The following is an 11,244-nucleotide window of genomic DNA, read 5'->3' on the forward strand; positions in this document are numbered from 1 at the left end:
TACCTTTATTTTACTTAGGCAAGTCAGTTAGGAACAAATTCTTATTTTCAATGACGGCCTAGGAACAGTGGGTTAACTGCCTGTTCAGGGGCAGAACGGCAGATTTGTACCTTGTCAGCTCGGGGATGCAACCTTCCGGTTACTAGTCCAACGCTCTAACCACTAGGCTACCCTGCCGCCCCAAAAAAGAAAGCTACAGCAAAGTTGATACTGTGAATTTTCTAAAAGTTTAAAACAATGACGAGAAAGAAACTCAACGAATACAGCAAAGATATGCTGTAGAAATATCTAAGAATATTTCACTTTCTCTGTTCCTAGGAGTAACAACATGAACTTGTGCATGAGGCAAAAATAATGTGGCGTGACTCGAGTTTCGCCATCAGCTGGAAGACTGTGTCCCTTTTTGTTCATGGTCAGTGGAGGAAAGGGAGAGAGGAGGGATGCTGAGGCGGACTTTGTCTGCTGCTGTCTCCCTCCACTGAGACTGACCATCAGATGCAGGCACCATTAGCGCAGTAAAATAAAAACGTATGATTTTAAATGTATACTCACTCATCTGTGCTTCACAAGTAATAAAACAATGGATCTATTACCGGTGTGATCATATAGCCTACCTCAAATTCTGAAATACATATTTTTTAAATGGCCTGATCAACAATGCATTGGCAGGGCAATTCAAGCAAAGCCAATATGCGGTGATAATGGTCGTGGCTAGCATTTTGTCTCAAAGTGATCTTGACTCAAAAGGTTGGTGACCACTGTTCTAGTTTTCCCTATTAACGCTATCAATGTTTCCCTTTACTGTGGCAATTGTGATTGAATCAACCTAATATTTGCCACTTTCAATGCAGCATATTGAAACAAAACAAACTATGCAAGAGACTTTGTTGTAGGCACAACGCATCGGAGTAGGATTCTATTGCATTGACATGCACGAATCAGCCCGTACTCTACACAGACCTGTGCGGCATAAACAAACAGAACTGCAGTAGGCCTATATGTAAATAGACCATTGCCATATATGGATCTGTGCCATTGACTTTGACCTGGACTGTGTTTACAGCATGAGTGGTCGTGAGTAGGTGCGCTTGTTTTGAGATCAAAGCTAGATCTGCATGTAGTCACGTGCACATTTTGTTCATATCATTTGCTAGTTAGTGAGTTTTTAGCCCAGTTATAGATAATTAGTATTCAGCAATAGGTGACTGATTGCTTCCATCAAGAGCACAAAATGTGTACATTTCCAGACATCTTTGAAAAGCAAGTCAGGTAAAGAGCTTCTTTTTTTTACTTTAAAGGGGCAGTGTTGTATTTTGAGACAGGCTTGAATAAGCTAAGTAACCAATAGGCAGAGGGTAGCATAATTTGTCTTCTTCTCTAAAAATGGTATGGGAATAATAATGCATTTTATTTTGTGAAGTGGTCTCTTGCATCAAACCACAACATTTTTAGCCTTGGATTTCATGGTATAGTTTATTCACTGTCAACTGTGGGACCTTATATAGACAGGTGTGTTTCTTTCATGTCCAATCAATTGAGTTGGCCACAGGTGGACTCCAATCAGTTTGTAGTGACATCTCAAGGATGATCAAAGGAAATTGGATGCACCGGAGCTCAATTTGGAGTGTCATAGCAAAGGGAGTGTGAATACTTATGTAAATGAGATTTCTGTATATCATTTTCAATGAATGTGCTAAAAGGTCTAAAAACAAGTTTTCACTTTGTCATTATTCAGGCTGTAACACAACAAAATGTAGAATAAGTCAAGGGGTATGAATACTTTCGGAAGGCACTGTAAGTCCACAAATTGATGCAGCAACTGCAGATTGCAGAGACCTAGATATTGCAAAGCCGTAAATCCCCATTTCAATGGAGTCTGAGGGATTTCTACAGCAAAAGACTAGAAGGCGTAACGTTTTGATGCCACCCACTTATTAGAAGCGTATCTGGCTCTTGCCCTTAGACAAATATGGCTTGAAGTCTGTCCCGAACTTTGGAAATGAAGCAGATGGCCTTTTTGCGGCGTTGTCGTTGACTCCCCGTTTTGCCGTGCTCAGAGTGAGTGAGTGATCCAGGGAAGACTGCATTACCGGGTTTTAGCGCAGAGTCCTCTGCCTGTCCTTTCCAACTAAATCTACATAATTAGAGAGAGGGAAATTGAGACTGAAGAAGACGGAGCAGCGAAGTGAGTTTCTCCCGTAATGACCTTATCAAACTTATCCAGAGCAGCAAACAGTCGGGGCCCGCTCACTGCAGTGACAAATGGAGCTGATGAAGTTTGTGTGCGAGGGGGATGGAGGGAACCAGTTCTTTAAATTTGCGGCTGTCTGTGCCCACAGTCATCCATCAGTGCTATGGTGTTTGCTTATGAAGTGCCCTCTCCACTCACCTAACCAGCCAGCCACAGCCAACTGCCTCTTGGACGGACCTTTTGATTACAGTAAAACCGTTGCCCCATTTTGTTCAACTTTTTCCATCCTCATCTTACTTCCTTTATGAGCAAAGTACATACTTGATCCACTGATATGGCCGACAGACAATAGCCCTCAAGCTCCTCTTTGGTCACTTACAGTGCCTTCAGAAAGTATTCATACCCCTTGACTTATTCCACATTTTGTTGCATTACAGTATGAATTCAAAATGGATAAAATATTTTTTGTATCACCCATCTACACACAGTACCCCATAATGACATAAGTGAAAACATGTTTTTATACATTTTTGCAAATTGATTGAAAATGAAATACAGATATCTAATTTACCTAGGTATTCACACCCCCTACTTTGTAGAAGCACCTTTGGCAGTGATTACAGCTTTGTGTCATCTTGGGTGTGTCTGTATCAGCTTTGCGTCGTCTCGGGTGTGTCTGTATCAGCTTTGCGTCGTCTCGGGTGCGTCTGTATCAGCTTTGCGTCGTCTCGGGTGTGTCTGTATCAGCTTTGCGTCGTCTCGGGTGTGTCTGTATCAGCTTTGTGTCGTCTCGGGTGTGTCTGTATCAGCTTTGCGTCATCTCGGGTGTGTCTGTATCAGCTTTGCGTCGTCTCGGGTGTGTCTGTATCAGCTTTGTGTCGTCTCGGGTGTGTCTGTATCAGCTTTGCACATTTGGATTTGGGGATTTTCTCCCTTTCTTCCTTGTAGATTTAGATGGGGAGCGGTGGTGAAGAAGACTTTCCACAGATTTTCATTGGGATTCAGGTCTGGGTTTTAGCTGGGCCACTCAAGGACTTTCACAGTCTTGTCCTGAAGCCATTACAGAGTGGTTTTGGCTGTATACTTGGGATCATTGACCTGTTGGAACGTGAATCTTCGCCCCCCAGTCAGGTCATTTTCACTCTGAAGCAGATTCTCATCAATGATTTGCCTGTATTTGGCTCCATTCATTGTTCCCTCTATCCTTACCAGTTTCCCAGTCCCTGCTGCTGAAAAGCATCCCCATAGCAAGATGCATCACGGTAGGGATGGTGTTAGACGGGTGATGAGTTGTGCCTGGTTTTCTCCAGACATAGCGCTTTGCATTCAGGGCAAATAGTTACATTTTTGTTTCATCAGACCACATAATCTTTTGCCTTATGTTCTCAGAGTCTTTCACAATGCCTTTTTGCAAACTCCAGGCATGCTGTCGTTCCTTTTTCTCAGGAGTGGCTTCCGTCTGGCCACTTTCCCATCAAGCCCAGATTCGTGAAGTGCTCTAGAGACTTGTCTTTCTGGCAGGTTCTCCCATCTCAGCCAAGGAACTCTGTAGTTCTGTCAGATTGGTCATTGGGTTCTTGGTCACCTCCCTGACCAAGGTCCTTCTTGCCCAGTTGCTCAGTTTGGTCAGACAACGAGCTTTAGGCAGTCTGGGTATTTCTATATTTTTCCAATTTCCCATTGTGCTCTTGAAAACTTTCAACACTCTCTATAAATTGTTTGATACCCTTCCCCAGATATGTGCCTCATAGTTTCTGCTCTGGCATGCATTGTCAACTGTGGGACCTTCAAATCAAGAATGCGAGGCGACCATCTCTGTCGGCGCCATTGCATGAGGGAATCTGTAACTCCTTATATAGACATGCGTGTTTCTTTCTAAATCATGTCCAAACAATCCAAGTTGTCATGACGTCTCAAGGATGATCAAAGGAAGTTGGATGCACCTGAGCTCAATTTGGCATGTCATAGCAAAGGGGTGTGAATACTAATGTATAAATTAGATTTCATTTTAAATAAATTAGCAAACATTTCTAAAAACACGTTTTCACTGTCATCACTCACCTTCCGGAGACACCTGAAACCCCACCTCTTTCAGGAATACCTAGGATAGGATAAAGTAATCCTTCTCACCCCCTTAAAAGATTTAGATGCACTATTGTAAAGTGGCTGTTCCACTGGATGTCTTAAGGTGAACGCACCAATTTGTAAGTCGCTCTGGATAAGAGCGTCTGCTAAATGACTTAAATGTAAATGTAGATGGGTGAAAACTGTATTAACATGTTTTCACTGTCATTATGGAGTATTGTGTGTAGATGGGTGAAAACTGTATTAACATGTTTTCACTGTCATTATGGGGTATTGTGTGTAGATGGGTGAAAACTGTATTAACATGTTTTCACTGTCAGTATGGGGTATTGTGTGTAGATGGGTGAAAACTGTATTAACATGTTTTCACTGTCATTATGGAGTATTGTGTGTAGATGGGTGAAAACTGTATTAACATGTTTTCACTGTCAGTATGGGGTATTGTGTGTAGATGGGTGAAAACTGTATTAACATGTTTTCACTGTCAGTATGGGGTATTGTGTGTAGATGGGTGAAAACTGTATTAACATGTTTTCACTGTCAGTATGGGGTATTGTGTGTAGATGGGTGAAAACTGTATTAACATGTTTTCACTGTCAGTATGGGGTATTGTGTGTAGATGGGTGAAAACTGTATTAACATGTTTTCCACCATTTTGAATTCAGGCTGTCACACAAAATGTGGAATGAGTAAAGGGGTATGAGTAACTTTCTGAAGACACTGTATCATCAACGTCTCTTTGTCTCAGTAGAACCATTGCATCTCAACTGGCCTTTGTAATAGCGTAGAGCGGTAGAAAATAACCGTGCCTCCATATATCATTGCCATAGCATATCATCACATTGCCATAGCATATCATCACATTGCCATAGCATATCATCACATTGCCATAGCATAGCATCACATTGCCATAGCATATCATCACATTGGCATAGCATATCATCACATTGCCATAGCATATCATCACATTGCCATAGCATAGCATCACATTGCCATAGCATATCATCACATTGCCATAGCATATCATCACATTGCCATAGCATATCATCACATTGCCATAGCATATCATCACATTGCCATAGCATTGAGTAGACGGTTCCATTTGTAGACCTTTGTTTTCCTAATTACCTTGTTGATGTTATTATGAGGTCTGGTTTGTTATCCTGAGGGTGCACAGTAATGACATTTACAGCTCATTTTAATGTAATGTTGTTCTCTATAGCTTCTCTAGAGTTTATTCATAGAAGTAACGGGGCAATCCGCAGCTAAAACAAAGTGTATCCTTGCCACTGTTTAGGTAAAAAGATGAGGGATGGACAAATGTAACCAGTATTTCTATTTCGACCTCAGAACATGGTTTAGGGAGGATACTCTTGTTCTAATGTCTGCCTTTGCTGTTGGCCAAGTCTAGCATTTTGCAATGGGTCATGTAGGCCTACCTACCGATGTACCTGGCTGTGTCAAATTGAGCCAGTCACCTCTCTCGACAAGGAAATGCTGCTTTAGCCTACTACAAATACAGTCCAGTGATTACTGTATTGCCACGCAATAGGATACTTCATGTTGATTTATGATGTGAAGAGATTGATTTAGAGGTTGTCCAGCTTTCTCCCTCATTATGAATGTCAATAATCTCGTATCAATTCCTTTGACACCAGCTTTGTTTTTAGCCAACCTGCATCACCGTGGCAGTCCGAATGCATTTAAATAAGGTCACCTTATAGGGGCAATCAAAAGTTGAAACAATAACAAAGGCAATTCCCTGCCCTTGTTTTGACAAAAAGCAGAGGGATGGGGCTGGAGAAATGCAACTACTCTCAAATTCATAGACAGAGCTATGGATGTAAGGACTGACCATCCATGATATCACAATTATAGTTTTAACCATGTTTTGAGGTTGTATAGTGTTGTTGTTTAGATTAACTTTAACATTGAAGTAAAAAAAATATATATATATATATATTTATTTATTTATTCTTTTTTTTTCACCAGGTAGGCCAGTTGAGAACAATTCTCATTTACAACTGTGACCTGGCGGAGAGAAAGCAAAAAAAACTGCGTCAAAAACAACAACACATAGTTACACATGGGATAAATAAACGTACAGTCAATAACACTATATATCTGTATATATATATTTGTGGTTCTGATGGGGTTAGACAGATAAACTAAGCTCATGATGCATTTATGTTCTATTCTTCAAGAATCAATACAGTATCTTCTATTTATAACTCCAACAAAATAAATATAGCAACTGCAGATTGTGACTAAGGTCAAAAGCATTATTTTAGCAATTTAAGCGCATGATCGTGTGAACTAAAAGTGCGCGAAATTAAATGACAGGTAGTCCTAAATCGACTGACTATGGTCATGACGCTGTGCAGATGATTTCAGCACCACGAGCGCAGGAAGAGCTCTACACTATTTTACATGCTAGTGCTTAAGTGCGTGCACGCGTGTGATGACTAATAGAAAGTAAGTAGGGGTTCAAGGCGCATATAGGTACTGTATGCGGACTCAGTTTTTCGCCTAAATATATTATCCAAAATTGTTCCGTTTATTGTTCGCGTATCTGTTGGTATACCCTTTATGTTCTACTGTAGACGTTTTAATTTCCTCTACGCCTTTCAGAAGCAGAGGAGCCTGTAGGAGGCGATGTAGACTCCAGTGAGGAATGTGGAACACAGATGTGCATCCAGTGTGTGTGTGTGTGTGTGAGAGAGAACCATAGACTGTAAAAAGAACAGAGTACAGCTTTTGCATTGTGTGCTAGGCTACGTCATTGTGATCCCCGAGAATTCTCTCTGCTCCCCACATCGTCACTCCGACCGGTCCTCGACTCTGAAACGGCTTCGACTAGATAGTATCACCAGGTAAGAGATTAAAACATATATTTCCCCCTCAAACAGTCTGAAATAGATACGTTCATATTGTTCTCTTAAATGTCTGTCTTGGAATTACCCTACATCAAGGAAATGCTATAAGTATTGTAGTAGTCTATGATATAAGCCAATCTCAATGATCTCATATTGATACTATTCACATGGGAACTTTTGCGGTAAATGTATTGGAATTGAATGATGTCTCTATCGTTCAAATACAATAATAATTCTGATTTCTGTTCATTGGAGCCATGAATGTGTTATCTCAAAACTGAAGCGCAATTACGCACGGCTAATAGTCCTTTCAATTATTTAAATAATTTAATCGGGCGTGCCATGAATGGTGAGCCTATACACGGAGGGCATATATGCTACTGTATCCCCCCTGCTCAATGTCATTGGCGTATTGTATAGTAACATTTTGCTACTGATCTCAAAGGGGTTTTAATTTCCATTTAGGTCAATCTAATGGGACAATCGAGGCGTTTGATTCCATTTGCCTCGTTGCACTGAGGTTGGAGAGAAGGACATTAGCCTACCACCCCGAAGTGAAAATCAAACCCCAACGAAATGACAACCAAGGAGTCAGAGAATGTGGGTCTCTCCATACCACTGTGCATCTACAACGGGGCTTCCCAAACCAACGGCACCTGCATGGACCAAATGGACCGCTTCTTCCAGCCGTTCTCCTCTACCTTTGCGCTCATGGTGCTGGTGGCCATGATCATTGGGATAATATTGGTTTCCCTGGCAGCATTTCACTTTAACAAGAGGAGGATGAAGAAGAGGAAGATCCAGCGTGCCCAGGAGGAATACGAGCGTGACAACCGCAGCCCCTCCACCAAGACGAAGAGAGAACCCACGAGACCATCCATTATTGTCCGACCGTCGCCTCCAGATAGTGAACACCGGCCACACTCCGTTCTCCAAAATACCAGTTGTCACATTCAGGAGGACCCTGGTACCTTACCCATTGCAAATAAAGAGTCAGAATTGGATATGGCACACATTGAGAAAGGAAATGGACAAGTCCTGGAAACGGTCATCTTGTCTTGATAACGCTGCAGTTGAAAATGTTGGGACTTTGTAAATAGACAACATATCCACGTTATAGTTCAGGTGTAACTGACTGAAAGAAACTCTTAACATCAATTTGGGATTAACTGGGATAAGCAATATGGCACAAAAACAAACACTCTGACCTCAAGGAACTATGGTTGCCATTTCATCATAAATCACACTGAGTGGATTAATATCTGTGCCACGTGTATAAAAGTAGAATAATTCAGTATATTATAATACATTTGTGGGATCATTTCAGCAAAAGACCATTTGGTAAAGTATTCTACATTGAAGACAGGCTATGCGTGAAGGATAATGATGCCCACTAGAAAGAGCGCTGTCCATGGTGCTGAAATGTATATTCATGTGCTGCTAGCACATTTCCTTGTGTAGATGTAAATTGCTAGTATTATAAAGTATTTATTTCTACAACTACTATTCTACTCCTGGACTTGCAAATTTTAGAATTAGATTTCTAACAAAAGGCATTTTCCCTAAAAGTTCATTCAACCTTTTTAAAAGTAACTGTCCAGTGAAAATCTCACTTTTAAAAGTTCATATTCTGTTATCTCATACCCAAATAATGTTGTTGACTCATCCTATACACGTATGCAACCAAAGCATAAAAATAAACCTCAAACTTGTTTCTCAAACAGACCATTTCGAAAATGCTTGCTATTTCCTCACAGAGGATTATGTCATCCTCCTGAGGAGAATGAGCTGGCCAATCAACAGTCTACCCGCATTCATATTTTTCAGTGATATGCGCACAATTCTGTTGTTGGGATACACCCACACCATTCCAACATATAAAAACATAGTATTCCGTCCAAAAAAGGTTAATTAACTATTTCAATCATATATAATAGAAATCTGGAAACACTGGACAGTTACTTTAAAATCAGTACCACATAACACGATTGACTTTATACATCATTCAGTAGCTACTGTCAGGCTTGAAATGGGTGACATAGCACATTTTCTGGTGACCATGCATTCCTCTTAGTGTTAATCCATTTTATTTTGACAAATCTTTCAAAAGAAGAGCAAGTAGATGTCGGAAGATGCCTTGAGAGGAACTAGACTCCGATTGGCATGTGCTATGTATGGCACCGTTTTCCAAAGTTTTACAGGAGCTATCAAATAAAGCTTTTAAGTCATGTTTGAAAAGGTTTCACAATCCTACTTCAGGCTTTTGGCTTTGTTAAAAGTGTGGCAAGAGGCTTAAGTTGTAATTTGTTGCAATTAGTTAGTGCAGACTGCATTTAAAAAATAGACTCAAATCATTATTTTCAGAGTTACATAGTTTCATTTAAATGACGTATTTTTATTGGTAGTTGATCATCTGCGTTTAGTTTGTAATAAGGCACTCTTACAGATGTCATGAACTTTCATGTGCCAGGTGGTAGCTGTGGGTCTTAATATAGCACTTTCACTATTTATAATGTATCCTCTGAAATGTAATAAATCTGGAATCATAAACAAATATTTCTTATCGCTTTTTGTCTTTGTAATGCAAGTGACATTTAGTCTATTTTTCTACCTCAAAACAAACCGAATATTTTTGAAATATGTAGCCTGTAACATAATTTAACATTGACGCTGGAAAACCCCTATGTGTTCTGAGCTTCACTTTTGAGTGAATCCTCTCAAAAAACCTTGGCTCTACCCATAACGACAGACCTACCCTTGACTTAAAGCCACGTCCACCTCTCTTCTGATTGGCTGGCTCATTGGGGAGTTGAGTGCTTTGACAGGTTCTCCTCTAAGAGGGGTCTATGGCGGCGGGCCAGGAGCAGTCACTCCCAGTGAGACTTGGGCCCATGGCCAGGTGCCAGGAGGGCATGTTCCTAATTGTCTCCTCGAAGACAAGCCCTGGGTCTCTCATCCCTGGCTGGGCTCCAGCTCCTATTGGACATACTGCTGCTGGGAGTCTCTCAGCGGAGCTGTCCCCAGACTAATCTCCTTGGGGAGTGTGGGGACAAATAGATCCCTGCTATTTACTCTTTGTGATTGAATTTGCATTACAAGGTTATAAGGAAAGCGAAAACTCAAAACGAGCTGCATATTTAGTTGATGACTTTTTAGGGCTGATATGTGTATGGACAAGTTTGAGCTCAATAGATTGGACAAAGGAGATGACCTCAAACGGAAGTCTGTCCAATTTTACATGAAGATGATCGGTTTAAAAATGCACTTTTCTAGGTGTTTAAAGCATACTGTACATTGTCTGGAGTGGATACCCACCCTGTCCATTACCACCTACCTGGTGGGTTGAATGCTAAAGCTTCTATATAGTCTGTTCCAGCATGTTGCATACCATATTCCTCTGTCAAAAGCCCTGCTGCTCATCCTTAGGGGATGCTCATTCAAGAATGTTCAGTGATATACTATTCACCTGCCCTTCACAGGCAAAGCCCAGGGAATGATTTATGAGCGAAGCCCTCAGTGAAGCGGTAAAATAAAATAAAAAATAAAAAGAGGGCTCGATAGCACGACACTCAAAGATAAAACTGAGATCAGTCCTTGCCAGGCAATTTAACAGCCGTGCTAAGTGAAGCCTTGGTGTGGAGAAAAACATCCATCCAGTGTGAAGGCAACATGAGTCAGGTAGGCTGAGATTCTGGAAAGACATTGCCTGGGGGACAGAGGTATCACTCCTGACACTTGTGGGAGTAGAGTGCCTGTCGGGCAGACGCTGTCCTGCCTGTGAGCCCAGCTACGTGCAGTGACGTGAGCCACCTCCCCAGCGAATGGGTAGCCAGGGAGGGCAACTGCCCCCTTACAGGGCCCAATGTATATAAAACCCTGGGAGTCTGTATGCCTGTGACTATAGCACTCTGAGCTTGGACACCCCAGCTTTGAGGCTGCTGCTGCTGCTAAAATGTCTGAGACTAACCTGAGAATCAGTGGGGGGGCAGTGAGGTTTGGGGCGACCTATGGGGGCAACAGGCTCTTCTCTGGGGGCAGGAGCGGTGGAGGTGGTGGCGGAGGGGCTGGAATGGCCCTCTCCAGGTCTTTTGG

General features: G+C 41.6%; 1 protein-coding gene across 1 annotated transcript; it reads left to right on the forward strand.

The window, feature by feature from the left end:
- The first annotated feature begins 6,337 nt into the window (after positions 1-6,337).
- LOC115105441 (uncharacterized protein C11orf87 homolog) lies at positions 6,338-11,201 on the forward strand. The gene is made up of 2 exons (XM_029627508.2): positions 6,338-7,149; positions 7,618-11,201. The coding sequence occupies exon 2, from the start codon at positions 7,729-7,731 to the stop codon at positions 8,212-8,214; it is 486 nt and encodes a 161-aa protein (XP_029483368.1). The 5' UTR covers positions 6,338-7,149; positions 7,618-7,728; the 3' UTR covers positions 8,215-11,201.
- The last annotated feature ends 43 nt before the right edge of the window (positions 11,202-11,244 follow it).

The sequence above is a fragment of the Oncorhynchus nerka genome, linkage group LG22, assembly GCF_034236695.1.
Source record: "Oncorhynchus nerka isolate Pitt River linkage group LG22, Oner_Uvic_2.0, whole genome shotgun sequence".
Taxonomy (NCBI): domain Eukaryota; kingdom Metazoa; phylum Chordata; class Actinopteri; order Salmoniformes; family Salmonidae; genus Oncorhynchus; species Oncorhynchus nerka.